General features: G+C 41.5%; 1 protein-coding gene across 1 annotated transcript in view; it reads left to right on the plus strand.

The window, feature by feature from the left end:
• The window catches only part of LOC145657323 (NACHT, LRR and PYD domains-containing protein 3-like), a 31,657-nt gene extending 23,888 nt beyond the window's left edge, over positions 1 to 7,769 (plus strand). Inside the window, exons 8-9 of the mRNA XM_081711710.1 lie at positions 5,180 to 5,226; positions 5,401 to 7,769. Coding sequence (XP_081567836.1) covers positions 5,180 to 5,226; positions 5,401 to 5,942 — 589 coding nt within the window. The 3' untranslated portion in view covers positions 5,943 to 7,769. The remainder of the gene's footprint in view (positions 1 to 5,179; positions 5,227 to 5,400) is intronic.
• The last annotated feature ends 15,832 nt before the right edge of the window (positions 7,770 to 23,601 follow it).

Genomic DNA, 23,601 nt, shown 5'->3' on the forward strand with positions numbered 1-23,601 from the left:
AGAGAGAGAGAGAACTATTATCTGTGTGTGAGACAGAGACATACAGAACTATTATCTGTGTGAGAGAGAGAGAGAGAGAAAACTATTATCTGTGTGAGACAGAGACATACAGAACTATTATCTGTGTGAGAGAGAGAAAGAGACAGAACTGTTATGCGTGTGAGAGAGAGAGAGAACTATTATCTGTGTGTGAGACCGAGAGAGAGACAGAACTATTATCTGTGTGAGACCGAGAGAGAGACAGAACTATTATCTGTGTGAGACCGAGAGAGAGAGAGAGAGAGAGAGAGAGAGAGAACTATTATCTGTGTGTGTGTGAGAGAGAGAGACAGAACTATTATCTGTGTGAGAGAGAGAGAGACAGAACTATTATCTGTGTGTTAGACAGAGAGAGAGAGAGAGAGAGAGAGAGACAGACAGAACTATTATCTGTGTGTGAGACCGAGAGAGAGAGAGAGAGAGAGAGACAGAACTATTACCTGTGTGTGAGACAGAGAGAGAGACAACCATTTTCTGTGTGTGTGAGAGAGAGACAGATCTATTATCTATGTGTGAGAGAGAGACAGAACTATTATCTGTGTGTCAGACAGAGAGAGAGATAGAACTATTATGTGTGTGTGAGACCGAGAGAGATACATAACTATTATCTGTGTGAGACCGAGAGAGAGACATAACTATTATCTGTGTGAGACCGAGAGAGAGAGACAGAACTATTAAGTGTGAGACCGAGAGAGAGAGGGAGAGAGAGAGAGAGATAACTATTATCTGTGTGTGTGAGAGAGAGAGAGAGAGATAACTATTATCTGTGTGTGAGACAGAGAGAGACAGACAGAACTATTATCTGTGTGTGAGACAGAGAGAGAGAGAGAGAGAGAGAGAGAGAGAGAGAGAGAGAGACAGACAAATCTATTATCTGTGTGTGAGACAGGGAGAGAGAGACAGAACTATTATCTGTTTGTGAGACAGAGAGAGAGACAACTATTATCTGTGTGTGAGAGACAGAACTATTATCTGTGTGTGAGACAGAGAGAGAGAGAGAGAGTCAGAACTATTATCTGTGTGTATGTGAGAGAGAGACTGAAAAATGATCTGTGTGAGACAGAGAGAGAGAGAGAGAGAGACAGAACTATTATCTGTTTGTGAGACCGAGAGAGAGAGAGAGAGAGAGAGCGAGAGAGAGAGAGCCATTATCTGTGAGACAGAGAGAGATAGAACTATTATTTGTGTGTGAGACAGAGAGAGAGACATTATTATCTGTGTGTGAGACAGAGAGACAGAACTATTATCTGTGTGCATGTGAGAGAGAGAGAGAGAGAGAGAGACAGACAGAACTATTATCTGTGTGTATGTGAGAGAGAGACAGAAATATTATGTGTGTGAGACCGAGAGAGAGACAGAACTATTATCTGTTTGAGACCGAGAGAGAGAGAGAGAACTATTATCCATGTGTGAGACAGAGAGAGAGAGACATAACTATTATCTTTGTGTGAGAGAGAAAGAGACAGAACTATTATCTTTGTGTGAGACCGAGAGAGAGACAGAACTATTATCTGTGTGAGAGCGAAAGAGAGAGACAGAACTATTATCTGTGTGAGACCGAGAGAGAGAGACAGAACTATTAAGTGTGAGACCGAGAGAGAGAGGGAGAGAGAGAGGGAGAACTATTATCTGTGTGTGTGAGCGAGAGAGAGAGAGAGAGAGAGAACTATTATCTGTGTGTGTGAGAGAGAGAGAGAGAGAGAACTATTATCTGTGTGTGAGACAGAGACATACAGAACTATTATCTGTGTGAGAGAGAGAAAGAGACAGAACTGTTATCCGTGTGAGAGAGAGAGAGAACTATTATCTGTGTGTGAGAGAGAGACAGAAATATTATCTGTGTGTGAGACCGAGAGAGAGACAGAACTATTATCTGTGTGAGACCGAGAGAGAGAGAGAGAGAGAGAGAGAGCTATTATCTGTGTGTGTGTGAGAGAGAGAGACAGAACTATTATCTGTGTGAGAGAGAGAGAGACAGAACTATTATCTGTGTGTTAGACAGAGAGAGAGAGAGAGAGAGAGACAGACAGAACTATTATCTGTGTGTGAGACCGAGAGAGAGAGAGAGAGAGAGAGACAGAACTATTACCTGTGTGTGAGACAGAGAGAGAGACAACCATTTTCTGTGTGTGTGAGAGAGAGACAGATCTATTATCTATGTGTGAGAGAGAGACAGAACTATTATCTGTGTGTCAGACAGAGAGAGAGATAGAACTATTATGTGTGTGTGAGAACGAGAGAGAGACATAACTATTATCTGTGTGAGACCGAGAGAGAGACATAACTATTATCTGTGTGAGACCGAGAGAGAGAGACAGAACTATTAAGTGTGAGACAGAGAGAGAGAGGGAGAGAGAGAGAGAACTATTATCTGTGTGTGTGAGAGAGAGAGAGAGAGATAACTATTATCTGTGTGTGAGACAGAGAGAGACAGACAGAACTATTATCTGTGTGTGAGACAGAGAGAGAGAGAGAGAGAGAGAGAGAGAGACAGACAAATCTATTATCTGTGTGTGAGACAGGGAGAGAGAGACAGAACTATTATCTGTTTGTGAGACAGAGAGAGAGACAACTATTATCTGTGTGTGAGAGACAGAACTATTATCTGTGTGTGAGACAGAGAGAGAGAGAGAGAGAGAGTCAGAACTATTATCTGTGTGTATGTGAGAGAGAGAGACTGAAAAATGATCTGTGTGAGACAGAGAGAGAGAGAGAGACAGAACTATTATCTGTTTGTGAGACCGAGAGAGAGAGAGAGAGAGAGCGAGAGAGAGAGAGCCATTATCTGTGAGACAGAGAGAGATAGAACTATTATTTGTGTGTGAGACAGAGAGAGAGACATTATTATCTGTGTGTGAGACAGAGAGACAGAACTATTATCTGTGTGCATGTGAGAGAGAGAGAGAGAGAGAGAGAGAGAGAGAGACAGACAGAACTATTATCTGTGTGTATGTGAGAGAGAGACAGAAATATTATGTGTGTGAGACCGAGAGAGAGACAGAACTATTATCTGTTTGAGACCGAGAGAGAGAGAGAGAACTATTATCCATGTGTGAGACAGAGAGAGAGAGACATAACTATTATCTTTGTGTGAGAGAGAAAGAGACAGAACTATTATCTTTGTGTGAGACCGAGAGAGAGACAGAACTATTATCTGTGTGAGACCGAGAGAGAGAGACAGAACTATTATCTGTGTGAGACCGAGAGAGAGAGACAGAACTATTAAGTGTGAGACCGAGAGAGAGAGGGAGAACTATTATCTGTGTGTGTGAGCGAGAGAGAGAGAGAGAGAGAGAACTATTATCTGTGTGTGTGAGAGAGAGAGAGAGAGAACTATTATCTGTGTGTGAGACAGAGACATACAGAACTATTATCTGTGTGAGAGAGAGAGAGAGAGAGAGAGAAAACTATTATCTGTGTGAGACAGAGACATACAGAACTATTATCTGTGTGAGAGAGAGAAAGAGACAGAACTGTTATCCGTGTGAGAGAGAGAGAGAACTATTATCTGTGTGTGAGAGAGACAGAAATATTATCTGTGTGTGAGACCGAGAGAGAGACAGAACTATTATCTGTGTGAGACCGAGAGAGAGAGAGAGAGAGAGAGAGAGAGAGAGCTATTATCTGTGTGTGTGTGAGAGAGAGAGACAGAACTATTATCTGTGTGAGAGAGAGAGAGACAGAACTATTATCTGTGTGTTAGACAGAGAGAGAGAGAGAGAGAGAGAGACAGACAGAACTATTATCTGTGTGTGAGACCGAGAGAGAGAGAGAGAGAGAGAGACAGAACTATTACCTGTGTGTGAGACAGAGAGAGAGACAACCATTTTCTGTGTGTGTGAGAGAGAGACAGATCTATTATCTATGTGTGAGAGAGAGACAGAACTATTATCTGTGTGTGTGAGAGAGAGAGACAGAACTATTATCTGTGTGTCAGACAGAGAGATAGATAGAACTATTATGTGTGTGTGAGAACGAGAGAGAGACATAACTATTATCTGTGTGAGACCGAGAGAGAGACATAACTATTATCTGTGTGAGACCGAGAGAGAGAGACAGAACTATTAAGTGTGAGACAGAGAGAGAGAGGGAGAGAGAGAGAGAACTATTATCTGTGTGTGTGAGAGAGAGAGAGAGATAACTATTATCTGTGTGTGAGACAGAGAGAGACAGACAGAACTATTATCTGTGTGTGAGACAGACATACAGAACTATTATCTGTGTGAGAGAGAGAAAGAGACAGAACTGTTATCCGTGTGAGAGAGAGAGAGAACTATTATCTGTGTGTGTGAGAGAGAGACAGAAGTATTATCTGTGTGTGAGAGAGAGAGACAGAAGTATTATCTGTGTGTGATACAGAGAGAGGCAGAACTATTATCTGTGTGAGACCAAGAGAGAGACAGATCTATTATCTGTGTGTATGTGAGAGAGAGAGACAGAAATATTATCTGTGTGTGAGACCGAGAGAGAGACAGAACTATTATCTGTGTGAGACCAAGAGAGAGAGAGAGAGAGAACTATTATCTGTTTGTATGTTAGAGAGAGAGACAGAACTATTATCTGTGTGTGAGACAGAGAGAGAGACAGAACTATTATCTGTGTGTTAGACAGAGAGAGAGAAAGAGACAGACAGAACTATTATCTGTGTGTGAGACAGAGAGAGAGACAGAACTATTATCTGTGTATATGTGAGAGAGAGAGAGATAGAAATATTATCTGTGTGTGAGACCGAGAGAGAGAGAGAGACAGAACTATTATCTGTGTGTGAGACAGAGAGAGAGACAACTATTATCTGTGTGTGTGAGAGAGAGACAGATCTATTATCTATGTGTGAGAGAGAGACAGAACTATTATTTGTGTGTGTGAGAGAGAGAGACAGAACTATTATCTGTGTGTGAGACAGAGAGAGAGTCAGAACTATTATCTGTGTGTATATGTGAAGCAGAGACAGAACTATTATCACTGTGAGACCGAGAGAAAGAGAGAGAGAGAGAGAACTATTATCTGTGTGTGTGGGTGAGAGAGAGAGAGACAGAACTATTATCTGTGTGTGAGACAGAGAGAGAGCGAGAGACAGAACTATTATCTGTGTGTATGTGAGAGAGAGAGAACTACTATCTGTTTGTGTGTGTTTCTTTAGGGTGGAGCACGCAGGGGAGATCAGAATCAAACGAGGAATAAGAAAATGTAAGCAGTAAATATAATGTACTCACACACACACACACACACACACACACACACACACACACACACACACACACACACACACACACACACACACACACACACACACACACACACACACACACACACACACACACTATTTGTGATCTCTCCTCTAATGTGTCTTCTTGTGTGCAGATGCATGTGATCTCACACTGGACCCAAACACAGCACACACACGTCTCTCTCTGTCTGAGGGGAACAGAAAGGTGACGTGTGTGAAGGAGCAACAACCGTATCCTGATCATCCAGAGAGATTTGATGTCTGGAAGCAGGTTGCGTGTAGAGAGAGTCTGACTGGACGCTCTTACTGGGAGGTTGAGTGCAGTGGGAGGAAGGCTGGTATATCAGTGACATATAAAGGAATCAGCAGGAAAGGAGCCAGTGATGACTGTTGGTTTGGACGTAATCTAAAGTCCTGGAGTCTGAACTGCTCTGATAACAGTTACACTGTCTGGCACAATAATAAGAAGAGAACTACCATCTCTGCCCCCTCCAGCTCAAACAGAGTAGGAGTGTATCTGGACTGGCCCGCCGGCACTCTGTCCTTCTACAGCGTCTCCTCTCACACACACACACTCACACACTTACACACACTCCACTCCACATTCACTGAGCCCCTCTATGCAGGGTTTTGGGTTTATTATAACTCCTCAGTGTGTGTGTGTGAGCTAGAATAGCCTCCTGTGTCCTGGAGGAACACCTGAGTCTGCAGGGAAACACACAACTGGTGAACATCATAATACACACATGCCTGCTGAGTATAAAATACACACACACACACACACACACACACACACACACACACACACACACACACACACACACACTACACCTTTGTGTGTGTGTGTCTCCCTCTCTCTCACACACACAAACACACACACACAAACACACACACACAAACACACACACACAAACACACACACACAAACACACAAACACACGCTACACCTCTCTCTTGCACGCCTGCACACACACACACTACACCCTTGTGTCACACACACACACACACACACACACACACACACACACACACACACACACACACACACACACACACACACACACACACAATACCACAAAATACACCTGTCTCTCTCTGTCACACACACACGCACAAACACACACCTCTCACACACACAAACACACAGTACATCTCTCTGTGACACACACACACACACTACAAGTCTCTTACGCAAACGTATGCACACACACACAAAACACCTCTCTCTCTTTCTCTCTCACACACACCATTACACACACAAGTCTCTCACGCAAACGTACGCGCACACACACACACACACACACACACACACACACACACACACACACACACACACACACACACACACACACACACACACACACACACACACACACACACACTACCTCTCTCTCTCTCTCCCTCTCACACACACACACACACCTCTCTCTCACACACACTCTTACACACACTACACTTCTTTCTCACACATACACGCTACACATCTCTCTCTGTCATTCACTCTATACCTCTCACTCTCTTTTACACACACACACACACACACACACACACACACACATACACACATACACACACACATACACACACATACAATAAATGATGCTCAAATAAAGGACTGAGCTGCAGTTGATTTCTGTACATATGACATAAATACTGTTCTACAAGTTACACATGCTGTGGAATCATAACCTCACTGTGTTAAACTCTGTACAAATCTACACATTAAAGGTGGAAATCTTTGGAAACTGAAAGGTTTCTCATTCTGTTTTCTGTGTTGGAGTGATACAGATGTTGTACACAGTAGTATGAGTGTAATGTATTATGATAGTTACCCTCCACCACAGTGTGTTCATATGGACTCTTGTGTTTAAGATGCATGTGTGTCTGTGTGTGTGTGTGTGTGTGTGTGTGTGTGTGTAAATTAACATACAGGAATTGTTTGGTTAAACTTTACTGATGATGTGATTTAATGAGTAATGTTTAACATGGAAATAGTGTTATTTAGTGAGGACCTGCAGAGAAAGAGAAATTTATTGTAAGTATTTAAGATGAAATATTGTTCTTATAATATGTTACTAGAGTTTAAGTATAATGTTTATCTAGCCAGGAAAGTCTGTATATTTGATTGAAGTAGGTAAAACAAAAGTAGATTAAGAGAAAAATAACTTACCTGTGATTATTTTTGTGGAGAGGCTTCCATGTTGTTTTGGAGGGAAAAGAAACCATAGTGTGTTAAAGGGGACTTTTATGGGGAATATGCCTGCCCAAAGACAGGAAGTGACATCACCTCATTTGCTGTTTTTCCATATTTAAGTTTCTAAGGGAAAATTCAAGAGAGTGGTGTTTTGATTTTGATTGATATTGGAGAATTTATAATTGCTGGACTTTTATTTTTGTAAATGCTAAACTTTCCTTTTTTTAACATTTTTGTATGTTTTTGATGGGATGTGGTTTTTCTTTTGCACTGGAGCACTGGGAGCCAATAAAAACCTTTTCTTTTGTATCCATTTGGAGTGCTTAATGTTACCGCCAGATATTATTGCATTACAGTAGTCTAATCTTGATGTAATAAATGCATGGACCAACTTTTCTGCATCATGTGAGGAGAGTGTTTTGATTTAAATTGTGAATGTGCTCATTATACCAAGGTACTAATTTTTTGTCCCTAATGATTTTATTCTTAAGTGGACTAACATCATTAAAGGTGCACAGGAACACCACAAACAAAGCACACGGGGCAGAGCTGGGCAGAGATCTATTAATAATAAAGACAGAAACAAGGGCAGTTAAATTCCAAACTTATATCATTCTAAAGGTCTGGAGTACCAAGAGCTGAGCAAAGAGAACAGTGCCCTCACTCAGCTGGTCCGGAAATACAGTTCAGCATTAACACACACTAACACTACACTAACACACACTAACACACACTAACACACACTAACACTACACATGCTGAGGACCAGAAAATAACAGCAAACCCAATCAGAATCACCAGAATTACAAAACAACATCACTTATTGGGAAACTCAATCAAAATGTTATCTGGCCCTAAATCAAAGGTACAGCGTGGCAGATTACCTAAGAACACTGTCTGATCCAAAACTGAGGTCCACCCTGACCAAGTACAGACTCAGTGACCACCGCCTGGCCATAGAGACCAGCAGACATAAACAGTCCTGTTTACCTGAAGAGCAGAGACTGTGTCAGCAGTACCAGGACTATAAAACCCAGACAAAGCTGCACTTTCTGAATGAATGTACAACATTTAGACAGATTAGAACTAAATTCTTTAAGAAAATTAGCCACGTATTTAAAAATCTCCCTGATGAGGAGAAGCTGCCGTATGTTGTTGGTGAACATAAAGAGGTCATCACACTGGCAGCGCTGTACGTTCACTCCTGCCACAGTCTGAGGGACAGTGAGTGACCGAGTCAGATACCGGAGACACAAAGACTTTATTATTATTATTATTATTATTATTATTATTATTATTATTATTGGTATTATTATTATTATTATTGTTGTTGTTGTTATTTTTATTGGTATTGGATGTATTGTTGTAGTTCTATTATTATTGCTGTTGTTACTAATATTGTAAACGGTTATAATGTTGTTGTCATCTGTTGTTAGTGTTAATGTCTTTATCAAAGCTTTAGCAAGAGAGAGGGAGATGCACACTGGGACCCAAACTCCTGATGGAGGGAGAGACAGGGAGAGAGAGAGAGAGAGAGAGAGAGAGAGAGAGAGAGAGAGAGAGAGAGAGAGAGACAGAACTATTATCTGTGTGTGTGTGAGAGAGAGAGAGAGAGAGAGAGAGGGGGGGGGGGAGGAAGGAGGGCCACACTGTGACAGACTCTGAATGGAGGGAGAGAGTCTCTCCTTCTCCATCTGGAGTCCTGGTCTCCTCCCTCTCTCTCCCTACATCCGTAGTCCCGTGCGGCCCTCCCTCTCATTTCTCTCTCTCTCACTCCATCTGGAGTCTGGGTCGCCGTGCGACCCTCCATCTCTCTCTACATGTTCCTCTTTACATGCGGAGTCTGGGTGCCTGTGCACCCATCCCTCTCTCTCTCCCTCTGTCTCTCCCTCAATCTGGAGTCTCTCTCTCTCTCTCTCTCTCTCTCTCTCTCTCTCTCTCTCTCTCTCCGAGACCTGGACTCCAGATGGAGAAGGGGGAGACAAACAGAGCGAAAGAGAGAGAGAGAGAGAGAGAGAGAGAGAGAGAGAGCAGCTTAGAAACCTGAACTCAAGATGAAGAAGAGGAGAGAGAGAGCTCCATGGGGACCCAGATGGAGAAGGACAGAGAGAAATTTTCAGATTTCTCAATAAACTTTATTAAACAATTATATACAAGCACATTCAAACACACCATACAATTTCAAAAAGGAAAAAGAAAATTTAAAGAAACACCAAAATCCACTCCCTCATCTTTCACAAAACATCACTGTAACCCCAAATATTTTCAAAAGTAGTCATATCATTCATAGGAGAATAAAACTTAAAATCTAACACTATACGATTCTTCACCACCTTTACAATACTACTGTCACTCTGACCCTCAAACACTTCCTACTGAGCCACACTGCCATCTTATTAAATTCAGAAGTTGACATTGTGCTTTCTTCTTCTGTGTGTAATTATACCCACAAATAAAGAGTGCTTCCTTTTGTGAGACTGTCATTGTTCAGCACATCCTCTCCACCCACAGACCAGAAGGATTCGTAAAACTCTGAGGCAGTCCATCAATATCTGGGGCTTTCCCACCCTCCATGCCCTGAAGGGGAACCTGCAACTCCACCAGGGACAGTGGCCCCTCGAGACCCAATACAGCCTCTTCTTCTACCTGAGGGGAACCATCTAAGTAAATATTTTCCAACTCCTGGTATGATCTATATTCGCTGGTATACAGCGTAGTTTAAACTGTGCTGCTCTTCTACAAATCTCCACAAGATCTGAGAGTACAGTACCAGACTTCAAGGCATGTATCCATCTGCTCTGACCATGTTTATGCTCTAAACCAAAGAAAAACTTGGACAGAGAGTACATCTGTGTCACGTTCTGAAAAGGAGAACACACCAGAGCCCCCTGTACCTTTACCCCAAGCAGGTCGGCTAGTTTGGGGTTTTTTTTTTTTTACTTTAAGAGCATCAATATCCTCCACTACAAATAGTGGAACCCAGCTGTTGGGAAGGGGCAGACCCACGCCCCCAGACATGAAACAGCCACGCCCCCAGACATGACACAGCCACGCCCCCAGACATGGTACTGTTGTGACTAAGGAAGGCTTTACCTTCTCACTCTCACGGCCAGTCTGCTTCATTCTGTCTATCACTATAGAGCAAAATCTACATTATTTCCTTTAAATTTGATTAACTGAAAAAACTGTGTTCTTTTATTCACATCCCCGGCCCCATTAAGTGTTGCCACACCGCACATACTCATTTTGAAAATGAACATTAAATCTAAACAGAAAAGTGACAAAAAAAAGGGTCGGGCCTGGTTAGTACTTGGATGGGAGACCGCCTGGGAATACCAGGTGCTGTAAGCTTTTCTTCTTAGCTATGTTTCTTTTCATTTTTGCCCCTTTTCACGTACAACGTGGCTTCATTTCTTTAGGGTTTTATTTTATGCTTTCTTTCTTGCTTTTAGGTTTAGAACTGTAGCATTTTGGAACTTAGTAAGTGCACCAGGTTCTCATAAACGTATGTATGTTTGTCTTATCAATTTCACCAAAACAACTCCATGTTTCTTTACTTTTACATCTTTCTCTTGCCTGCATGTATTATGCCGTTTGTGTGTGCGAACACTTTCGGAGCAATTATCTAGGTGCGTTGGACCGCACGCCACTCAAAGCTTTTATTAACGGAACTGGAGGTTGGTTGCGTCAAGTTAAACTCTGTCCAATAATTTTGGGATTAGAACATGGTTTTACTCTTGAATCCCTTTCGACATTATATGTGCTATGTACATTTTAATGGGTGTTGTTTTGGGAAGGGATAGACTAATTTTAGTTCCTGCAGCCTTTCTTTCGTTTGATAACTATATTCATTCTGTTCCTTCTACCAGGGGAGCCAAGTCTGTCTCTCACACACACACACTCTCACACACACTCTCACACACACTCTCACACACACTCTCACACACACTCACACATTAACAAGCAATTGATTTTTTTACATGTTTATATATCATCACAGGTACAGATATTATTTTTTATTTTATGTTTCTTTTGAAAATGTTAGTTTGCTAATCGCAATGTATTGAAATCTTGTATCCTGTGTAAAAACCCTAGCTGCTGTGGTTGCTATGGTGACACAACAGCATGCCTGTTAATGTTAGTGCAGATCTTTTCGACATGTTATTATGTTGTTTTTTGTTGTTGTGATTTTCTATCTTTCATTGGTTAAATGATAGAATATGGGTTTTCTGGTTAAGTTTCACTTTCTAAATGTTTACTCGATTTGTAATCAACTCGTTATTTTAATATTTTAACATTCTGTTTGTAGTGGTTGATCATTCCTGTTCATATTTGTTATTATGACATTAGGCTACTTACGTTATTTATGTGACCTACAGGACATTGTTGTGCTAAGTTTAACATTACACAGCACAATATAGCAACTTAGATTTCCAGATGAAATTTTTTTTTTTACTAACGGACCTTGAGGGGAGGAGAGTCTGCCAGTCTCTCTCTCTCACATGCACACACACGCACGCAATTTCATTTTTCCATGTTTTTACAGTAAAGGTTCACAGACCCAGTACTGCCGCTTGCCTCGTGATGTTAACAGTGCCAGAACAAAACGCAGCATCACAGCGAGTAGACAGAATTGTCGGGGTACACAAGCTGGCTTGGTATTGTGAAACAGTGCGGTTGTGCACAGCTGGATCTCTTGAGTTGTCGCGTATTTGTTCACTGAACGTATGGATGGACAGGTAGCTAGCTCACGTTAGTTGTAGGAACTAACCACAGCTTAGCTTGCCCTAGCTAGAAGTGTCCAATACAGCGATACGCTGTATAATGATCCCATAAACTAAACTTCATATCATTTTAAGCAACGGATCATCCTGCATATTGCAGGGAGGAAGAGCATGTTAAAGCAATGAAAAAAAGATAAGCAAAAACACCAAAGGCATTGTGTAAGGCATTGCTTTATCACTTCGAGAAGGGCTTAATCAGGTGAGTGTGTCTGTACCGACATATTCTGGAGGAGGAGCGGACGGCATGCCACACCCACCCTCTATACTAACCTCAACTCTCTATAGCAGGGTGAAACTTTGGAGCAGGGCTCCATCCCCCCATGAATATTTCTGCTCCATTCATGATGCTGGTTGAGAAACTGTAGGTTTATGCCTCCTAACATGACTGATATCAAAAATAGGCAGCTATCACATTTTTCTTGATGGCCCATGTTTTAAACTGTCTGACCGTTTCAACCGGTTATTCTGTCTGCTCTCTGCCTAACCTCATTTGGGCGGCTTACTCTCTCCCTTACAGGTCTGCTCAAGAATCTGAGCTGATGCTGTTGACCAGGGTCTGCCATCTACTCCGGGATCAGGTTGTCACCATCTACACTGATTCTCGTTATGCATTTGGGGTTGCTCATGACTTCAATAAGATTTGTCGCTCCGGGGGTTTCGTATCTTGGAAGGTAAGCCCATTTCTAATCCAGGACTAGTGTCTGCAACTTTGTCTGCATGTACACTACCAGCTTGGCTGGCTATCGTAATGGTCAAGGGTCATGACACAACCTCTGAGTCTGACACGACCACTGGCAATGCTTCAGCAGATGAGATTCCACGTTGGGCAGCTGTTAATGCCCCCTCATGCCCATACACTATATCCTCGATGTGTGAAGCTATCGCCATGTTTTCTCATTGCTTTGTGCCGAATAATATCAATCTGCATTTCTTACAAACTCAGAGTACACAACAGGACTGCTCTCACTGGGTTGATTAGGGCTGTAGTCCTGATTAAAATGGTCTAATGGCGTGTCACCCTTCCTAAATCTATTTTTCCATTTCTTGTGCGTCATTTTCATGGGATTTCACGTTGCACAAAGGGGGAGTGATGGCTAGCATTCAAAAAACAGTTTTGTATTCCTGCAAAATGTCTCACTGTAAAACTCCTCCTAGATTGCTATTTAACCTGTGCCAGAAGCAACCAGGGTAAAACACAAGCCAAATATGATGCCTTACCGGCTCCAGAATATCCCTTTCAGTGTCTACAGATAGACTTTATGCACATTCCACCTTGTGGTCAGTTGAAGTACTTGCTAGTGATTGTAGGCAGGTTTTCCAAGTGCACTGAGGCATTTCCTTGTTCTAAGGAAGACTTTCAACAGGCCTGTCATCGCACTGGAACTTATGCTAACTTCATTTAGATTTAAAAAACTGATCAAAATGTTTCCTCCTTCATTTAAATCATCACATCCGTGTTCAGGGAATTCTTGCATCCTTACGGGACTCCCAGGAAGTTCAAGAAACATGTGTTAGAGCCCTGCTGTTCACACTGCTTTTTGTAACCCTATTCAGATATTTCTATCAACAAAAATTCAAAACAAAAAGAACAACAAAACTCCCCAAAACTGTGCAAACCATCCTAAAACAATAAAGCTGTTCTAGGTACAGCTGCAATTTAGCAAATCCTGAAAAATGTATTTTCATCTCGATCAGTTCCACTCCTTGGTCCTCTGTGTTTCTTTGCTCCTATAAGGCTTGTCTTGTACATATTTGTTTGTTGGTGGAGTTGTTTGTGTTAACATTGCTTGTTTACACTCACCTGCTGTCAGATGGTATATGTATTTTTTCTGTCATTTAGGCATCTGATAAAGTGACAAAGGAATTAATCTACAAAACCAGAGTCGATCTACTAACAGGTGGTAGTGTTGTACCACTGACAGTGGTAGAAAAGAGAAATTTTTTAAAACCAGAATTTATTTTTCACGTTACATTCTATATTAAATAAAAAATAAATTTACTTCAGATCTCAAGGCAGAGCTGTCTACTGTATGGCAAATAGTAAATTGTTAATAAATAGATTTAATTAAGTATTGAACGCAGAACATTCGCATTGGCTGAATGAACCTTTCACTCTTCTGTCATGTCTATCTGCCTAACTATCAGATGTGTGTGTGTTTGTGTGTTTTTTCTCTCACTCTCTCTCCCACACACACACACACACACACACACACACACACACACACACACACACACACACACACACACACACACACACACACACACACACTCTCTCTCTCTATCTGTCTCTCTCAATGTCACATTCTCTCACTCTCATTCTTGCATGCTGGCCTTCGGTAACACTGCCCTCCACCACCTGCACCTCCCTTTCTCCACCTGTACCTTGTGGCCTCTGCCCCCTGCCCTATCCTGCCCTGCCCTGCCCTTCCACCCCACCTGGCTGACTGAGAGAGTACTTGGCCATTCCAGCCAATCCAAGCATCAGGGTCAGCTGTTACAGAGGACAGACGAGTGTCACACAGTACACTGATCTAAGCCCTCTATTCACCCCTACACTGATCTAAGCCCTCTATTCACCCCTACACTGATCTAAGCCCTCTATTCACCCCTACACTGATCTAAGCCCTCTATTCACCCCTACAATGATCTAAGCCCTCTATTCACCAGTACACTGATCTAAGCCCTCTATTCACCCCTACACTGATCTAAGTCCTCTATTCACCAGTACACTGTAATGATACATTGCAAACTGCCCTGACTACCCTGTCAGAAATGCAGAGCTCCAGTGTGAGATCTGTCATCAACTCCACTAGTCAGCAGTCTGGCAGGAATGATCCACAAAGCATCAGCTATTATGGATCTCTGTATGGACCTCCATTCTCAGACGAGGACCATGGCAAGACTTTAAGGCCCATGCAGTCAAGAGTTTGCCAGTCTAAGACCACATCTTGTTTTATTAATGGACTAAACAAGGTGCAGTTTGTTTGAGTCGAAACATCTTGTTTATGAAGCTCATGTGATACACCCATCATCTTTAACCCAAACTGGATCAACTGCACCAGTCGTTGAAGCTATGGTGGCATTCACAACAAATAAACAAAGAAGGATATACGACTGGAGCGGCTCAAAGTGGTGTGTGTTTTACTGCTTGCGGTGAGCTAGAAGAGTGGTGGATGTTGTGTCATAAGTATCTGGCGAAAAGCCTTTATACAAGAGTATGTGTCCCTGAACTATTTCCCTAAGGAGAGAGAGCATGAGGGGAAAACAAGAAAGAAAAGAGCCTGAGATTTGGAGAAACATGTTTACCCTCAGCACATCTTTGTCTGGCTTCCATGAACAAAGTTGAAGCTCTCAGATGAATACAATCTTCTGAAAGACACAAACAGGGATTGAAACTGTGGGCTTTGGTTTATAAAACTAACACCTTGCCACTTGGCCATCATGCCTCAGAAGCAAGTCATGAACTGGTCTTTAACAATGCACGAGCTTGCACCTTAAGTCTGACAGTAGAAAAGCCTTGAAAGGGTTGGAAGTTACTAAAATATTGACAGCCTTCTGACTCATGAGTAACTGTCATTGGAAGCTGATCGTGCACTATCGATAGCATCAGCGTAAAGCACAGCTGTATATGCTTCCAAAATGAACCCCTTCTAGAGAGGATATAACTAAATTCTAAAGCACATGCAGTTGTTCTAAAGATCAGTCAACTAGGCTGGAGGGGCTGAGTATGGAACCAAGGACCTCTGACATGCAAAGTATGCACTCTAGCACTGAGCTACACTCCCGCCACTCTCAAACTTTGAGGTAATAACGCTAAAAAGAATATCTGCAACTGTTTGTCAGCTAATTTGCAGGAGTCAAATGTGTAGCAGAAACGTTGCGTTGGGTGCCTGAGGACTGTTCAATTTCTCAATCAACATTTTGGTGTAGTCAACCAGGATCACGTCCATGTCACCTCAAAGAGAAACACCTGGGTTACCTCTGGCACATGGGGTGGTAAATAGTCTACCATAAATTACCTCAAATGGTGACAATTTGGTGGTGGCACTGGGCATCATTCTGATCTCACAACACTGCTGACCACCTTGTGCTCAGATTCAGAGGTTGTGTCATGACCCTTGACCTTTACGATAGCCAGCCGAGCTGGTAGTGTACATGCAGACAAAAGTGCAGAGACTAGTCCTGGATTAGATATGGGTTTACCGTCTGAGCTGCGGAACCTCCTGGAGTGCCAAATTTTACCCAAGTCATGAACAACCCCAAACGCATAACAGGAGTCAGTGTATATGGTGACAAACTGATCCTGGAATAGATGGCAGGCCCTGGTCAATGCCATTAGTTCAGCTGCTTGAGAAGACCTGTAAAGGACAGAGTGAGCCTCCCAAATGAGGTTACGCAGAAATCAGACAGAATAACCACAGAGAAATTCAGAGTCAGACGGTTTAAAACATGAGCCATCTACAAAAATGTGATAGCCGCCTTCCAGCAGCGTGCTAGAAAGTTCAGAACGCATGCTAAAGGACTCATGGATAACCTCCATGCAGTCATGGGGCACAGAGTCAGCAGAATGATTTAGCGATGTCAAAAATGATTGTAACAGACTAGCAGGTGAGCGCAGGGTCATGTGTGATTTAATGGTTAAGTTCCGAGTGGCACAGAGGATGGCCTCAAGGCCTGAACGTTGCTGTGCTGTCATGTGCTGTGTTTGAATGTTATTCAGAATAGTAATAACTTGATGTGAAGTGTGAAGAACCATTGGATGAGATAGTGCCAATTTCTCTACGTCAGTGACCAGCAGGGCAGAGGCAGCCACGGCGCGTAAGCAGGCCGGCATGCCTTGAACGACCGAATCAAAAGGTTTGGAAAGGTAGGCCACAGGGCGATAACTGCCACCATGCTCCTGGGCCAGGACACCCATGGCTGTGGAGCCGTTTTCAGAAACGTAAAGGTGGAAGGTCAGATTATAATTTGGTAGGCCAAGTGCTAGAGCAGAGCACAAGGCCAATTTCAGATTCTTGAATGAGTGATACATGAGTTGAGTCCAGACCAATGTATCAGTACAGTTTTTTCCACAGCCGTTCCTGAGGACTTTATCATGAAACTCAACATGGGTTGTTTTGTGTTGGGCGGAGGGATGTCACGTATGATTCCCCACACTCATTAGAGAAAGGTACTGTAAGTATTTGAGATTAAATATTGTTCTTATAATTTTGTTTCTGGAGTTTAAGTTTAATGTTTATCTTGCCAAGAAAGTTTGTTTATTTTTAACTAAGTAGGTAAAACAAAGTAGATAAAGAGAAAAATTAACTTACCTGTGATTATTTTTGTGGAGAAGCTTCCACGTTGTTTTGGAGTGAAAAGAAACTGTAGCCTGTGTTGAAGGGGACTTTTATGGGGAATTTTCCTTCCCAAAGAAAGGAAGTGATGTCACATAATTTCCTGTGGTGATGTTTCCTTATATATGTTTCTAAGGGAAAATTCACTAGAGTTGTGTTTTGAAGTTGATTGATGTTGGAGAATTTATGATTGCTGGATTTTTTCCCCTTGAACTTGTAAATACTTGTAAATACTGCATTTTCCTTTTTTTGAATATTTTTGTTTGTTTTTTATTGGATATGGCTTTTTGTTTGCACTGGACTACTGAGAGCCAATAAATACCTTTTCTTTTGTATCCACTAGGAGTGTATCCGTGTGTCTTTAATAGTGGACCATTGCAATGATATTTCCATATGTGCAGGATTAAAATACTCTACAAATAAATGCTCTTAAAATAGTCCATAAATAAATATTCTTAAATACTCCACAAATAAGTACTCTTTAAATACTGTACAAACAAATAATCTTAAAATACTCCACAAATAAATGAGTCTAGTCTATGTTTGAAGAAAGCAAGAGTGTTAGTTCGTCCCTCCATCTGGGAGACAGGTCAGAGAAGAGGGAATGGAGAGGGCATGAAGCATTTAAGGCTCACACTTTATAATAACGATAGTTTATAGAGCATTTATATGCTTGTAATTCACAATGAACTAATCATGAACTAATGAGTTAGTGTTATTCATCATGAATTAATATATTAGTGATCATTTATAAGATGTATCTAAGCTCTCACTTCATAATTATCTGATCATGAACAGATCAGGAAGTCAGATGTTATGCTTAATTGGGTTTTTAAGTGCTATTCTTTATTAGATAATGAATTGTGCCATTGCATACGTGCAGGAACAATGGAACTGCATTTAGTTAAAGTAAATGTTCAGAATGTTGTTAGGTTACTGTGTGTAGGGTTTGGAGTTGGGGCTCCAGGGGCTTTAGGTGGCAGGTCGTTTTTGCTAGAATAACAAGTGGACCAGTGGAGTGGAGCTTCAGGTGCAACCTGCTTAAGCTCCATCCTTTAAGAGGCCTGGAAGACAAGCATCAAGACTCCTTGTTGTAGCCCTGCAGGTGGTGAAGTTTCTCTGGTTGTCTGAACACCAGAGTCCCTCATTGTCTTCATACGCCGACTGAAGATGCACTTACCTGAACATTAGTTTTGCACTTATTAAATCTTATTAAAAAATAAAAAAGTTTTAATTGCATTTATGAAATATGCTATTGTGTTATGCACAACAAAGTCACTCTGGATAAGAGAGTCTGCTAAACACCTTAAATGTTAATGTAAATATGTATGTTACAATTTCAGAATTAATGGTGACCAATTCAGGAATTCAGAGGATATGCACCATTAGTTAATATATTATTAAAATGACAGCTTTATTAATCCTGGCTCCTAAGAGTCTTTGTGAACCTGTTAAAATAATTAAAAAGTGTAGCCATACAAATTATTTGTTAAACAGTAACAAACAGCAGCTGTAGTTTTTAAATTACTTGTCATATAGAAATTATCTGTAGCATTTTACAGCCGCTAAGGTGAAAACTATTCAATATACACGAATATCTATAAATGTCTGTAGGCCATTTATAAACGACACACTTTCAAATAAACTTATCATTTGAAGTTGTCTGTTAAGAAATGTATAAATTACTTGGTAATATTTTATAAAACACACATTAAAAAAAAGACTTGATGTCTTCAGACTAATGTGCTTGTTAATAAATATGCATAGTAGGAGTTCTCATTCATGGAGTTTTCCAAGATCATGAATGAATCGTCCTAGAGGACCATTATTGTGTTTTTTTGCTAGCCGTTCATACATTTCTATTACTGTCCAGTGATCCTTTACCAGCTCCTCTCTCCGGTTACCTCTAAGCCTCCAAACAGTTTCCTTGTATATTCTCCAGGCCCTCCTTATATTCTGCGTGTGAGCCCCTGTAGGAGCATCCATGTATGATATACTGTGGTTAACTGTGTAATGTCTGTAGCCAAGCTGAGACAGAGCCTGCCGGTAGACACGCCACTCACCACTGAGGATTGTGGATCGCCTCCTTACATGCTGAATGATAAGTGGCACTAGTTCCCTTCTGGACCTTCTCTGAACTAGGTGAAGAACTGGCTCTCTTTGTTTAGTGTGGACAGCATTTTCACCCAGCATCCCAGAGACCCACTGCCTCCTCCACAACGCCCGGCCATCCGCCCTCTTCCATACCGTGTAACATAAAAAGTAAAGCATTATTACATTAATTAAGAACTATTAACAAGATGAAAAAATTACAGATATGAAGCATGAAGACTTGTATGTCCATTATACATCATTAAGACTATACAAAATTCTATACCCACATAAAAGATGCACCTGCATTTCTTCTATGCCTGAACTTACTCTCATCTATGACAGTGAACTGTCTGCATCCTCCTTTCCTTCTTCTGAGTTCTTCCATCGCCACCACACAAGCCTCTCTCACTTTCTTAGACAACTTTGAGAAGAAACTTGAGAAAACCTGAAGGGACATAATGGTGCTAAATTGATTAAATAACTGAATAAATGGATTTAACACTTAGTAAGATATTGAATGTACTCAGTAAAATTGTAAAGTTTATTTGTTAATTAAGTTAATTTGGTCATATGAACTGCTCTGGTTATTTTGCTTCTTTTAATCAAACAATTTACTTGATTTGAATAAAACCAATTAACCTGCTTGTTACACATGGATGTTTGCGGTTGCACCATTAAAGTATTTCCACACTGCAGAAAGTATCTAGATGTACTGAACAAAAATCTGTTTGATTACAGTTCAAATGGCCACTCAGTCCACACTTGTTGTATAAAGTAAGACATATAAGCCTGCGTGTGTTAGCTGCTCCCACCTATACGTTGTAAATTAAAGTTACACTAAAACATCTAAGTAAGCTCGTTAGTCTACCATTCACGTCAGTCCCAGCAGTCGCTGTTGTGTAGTTTCATTTTGTGACGACAAAGATCGCATTTAATCTCTTTGTAGTACTTTCTTATTTTGCAGCCACTTTATACATTTTAAATGTTTCCTTTTTTATTTTTTGCCCTCCATCAACTTCCTCAATTTCTTCGGCATTTTGGTCCAATTAAAACCGGATGTGTCCCCTTTACATTTGTTATAGTGGAATTTATGGCATTCCAGATTCTCATCGAGTGTACAAGATTTTAAACTTAACAATGCAATGAGTAATACATCCAAATATTTTTATATATTGTGTATGCTTATATTCAGCAGACACATTCATATTTTCTGGACAAACAGCTCTTTGTGAATTTCATATAAACCATCAACAGTAAAGGTGGAGCGTTCGTGGACGTTGGAGTTCATTCAGGTCTGCGCCTCTAATGAGGAGACGCCGGTACAGGTGTGTTTGGAGTCGGATGACAGTGGAGATTAGCACAGCACCTGACACTCGTCCTCACAGTACACAAAGAAGAAGAGAGTTCACAGTTCAGAGAGAAAACCAGGGCAAAAATCATCAAAAAACAAAACAAAACAGCCAAGATACTGGAGAGAAATAAAGATGGAGAGGCTGGAACAGGTCAATGCTGTACTGTACTGTAGCTACAGTGCAGCTAAACTAGCGTTAGCTAGAAATCAACATTAGCAGATGTGTTTTCAGTACTTTTCTTGAATACTAACATTAGTGGGTTATGCTTGAACAACGCCATGGTAGTTCACCGTCTTTATGACCTTTAGTACATTTTATTCAGTATGAGTGGAATCTGAACACATCCGCTTTGTTAGATTACTCTGAAAGAAAGCTGTCGTACGTTAGCCAACTAGCTAGTAAACTAGCGCGACTGGAAAAGGTGCCGAACACCAGCTGACTGTCTCCGGATTACAGTGGAGATCAGCACAGCCGGTTTCTCCTGTTGTCTGAAGTTTAGCCCTTCGATCCGTTTTCGGTAGGTTTTACGCTCTGGTTCTTTACTGGCTTTTATTCCCCGTCTATGCACGTCAAGAATGTAAAAGTGAGATTTAATGGGCAAAATTAGCAGCCACAACCGACCGACCGAGCTAGCTCGCTAAATCGGTCGCTCGTCTCGGTCATTTATGTGTAAAATACAGTGTGTCTGACTGTCTGGCTAGATGACATTAAAATGGCTGATTAAACACACCCAGTTAGCTTGCCTGCGTGTCCGAAGTGGTGCTTCACAACTTGAGATCGACCGTATTGCGGTATTGTCTGTATTGTCTGTATTGCAGACGTGCAGCGGTGTACCGCGTTCATTGTAAGTGTTCACTAAGCAAACCGTGTCGGTACTATTCTATATGTGGCACTGATGTGTGTGTTCTTCTTTCTACAGTTTGGGTATCGACTAGGGATTCAACTAAGTAGCCTGTCAAAGATTTATGCGTGCGCATGTCGTATTTTGTCTCCACAGACGTGCGTGCGCACGATGTCTCTTCCTCTCGTTACCTTTTGGACAGAATTGGACTGCTCAGTGGCCCAGCGGCAGCCACCTTGTCCAGGCCGTGTGCCTGGCGCTTTGTCCACTTCACCTGGCCGGTCAGACCATCGTCAGGGTGAACAGGTGGGTTGTTGTCATGAGGGACTACAGTGTCATCTGGGACGTAGTCCTCAGCATCCCCGGCCTCATGGCCCAGAGTTGAATCGGCAGACACTGACCCAGTGCCGAGTTTACCGGGTTTTATATTGACCTTATTGGCACTGTGGACTATAAAGGCTGAGCACTAATAGGCTGGACTGCATTTTTCGTTACGGGTACAATGCCATGAACAAAAAGCAGGAACAGGATGTTCTGCGCCTGAGCGTTGGCCAGTCCAATACTCCCATGTTGGCCCTGAAACCTCGCCCTCCCGCACCGAGTAAGCTCCCGGAGCGTCTGACTCACGGGCACCCTGCTTTTGACTTTAACATCCAGCAGGATGTGTCTGGGTAGGCTTCTCAGCGTGTTCAAGGCCAGCCTCCTCTTCCTCCCGGTGAGACCCTAGCACTAATGGATATGTAAATGTCGGAGAGTGATGTGTGTTATTATTTGTCTTATTTTGGCACAAATATATTTTACCTGGTTTTTCAGTGATAGACACTTCTGACCTTTTTTCAAAAATGCCGGTAACTCAGATACCACAGGTGCAAACTAAAATTAATTTCTTTACTCATAATGTCTTTAATCATATAGTCAATGTGTCAGCAATCCCTCTTCTGGCCAACAGAGGTCCTCCTAATCTGCAGTGCCATGGTATGAAACATTCATTGAAGTTTAGATTTTTGAGGAGTTCAATTAACTCACTGACTCAGTAGCCACGTGTTCTTGTACTATCTTAGTGTTTTTGAAGATGATCTTACATATAAAATATGCATGTTACACCATATACATAAAAGACACATTTTACATGCTTTTTATGTGTAAGACTCATCATCTAATTATAGGAGAAATATAATCTACTTGTGTGTTAATATTTTTAAGTAGCTACTAGTATAAGGCCAGAATGGGAAATGGGAAATATTATATACTTTAACAAGCTTTAATATTACTATGCTTCAGTGTAAACAAAACCATATCTCATAGCTAGAAACACTACCAACCACAATATGAAAGTCCTCTGTAGTGACAGGTGGATCCTTTTGAGTTTCTCTCTGCACTGCACTGGCCAAATCTGTCAGCTTCTTCTGTAGCAGAAAACACATAATACAACATCAAGTTGACAAGACATTGAGAACAGCAATTAATGACTGAGAAAACAATTTGACCATGGATGTCTAAGCATTACATAAGCCCAATTTTGTACTGATATATCAGCCCTTATTTATCTCTGACCATCTTTCAGACTGGGTCACAATCATACTTCCTTTTGTTGAGTTTTAGCCAATTGAGCCACAAAAAGTGAAGCTAAACAAAACAGAAAAAAGACCAGTTTGTTTCATACTGTTGAAAAGTTCACAGATCAGGTGCAATGTCTGCAATCAGCTTAAAACGTTTGACAACTGCAGAAAAACC

The sequence above is a fragment of the Electrophorus electricus genome, chromosome 1 (assembly GCF_041902795.1).
Source record: "Electrophorus electricus isolate QZ-2024a chromosome 1, ASM4190279v1, whole genome shotgun sequence".
Classification (NCBI taxonomy): domain Eukaryota; kingdom Metazoa; phylum Chordata; class Actinopteri; order Gymnotiformes; family Gymnotidae; genus Electrophorus; species Electrophorus electricus.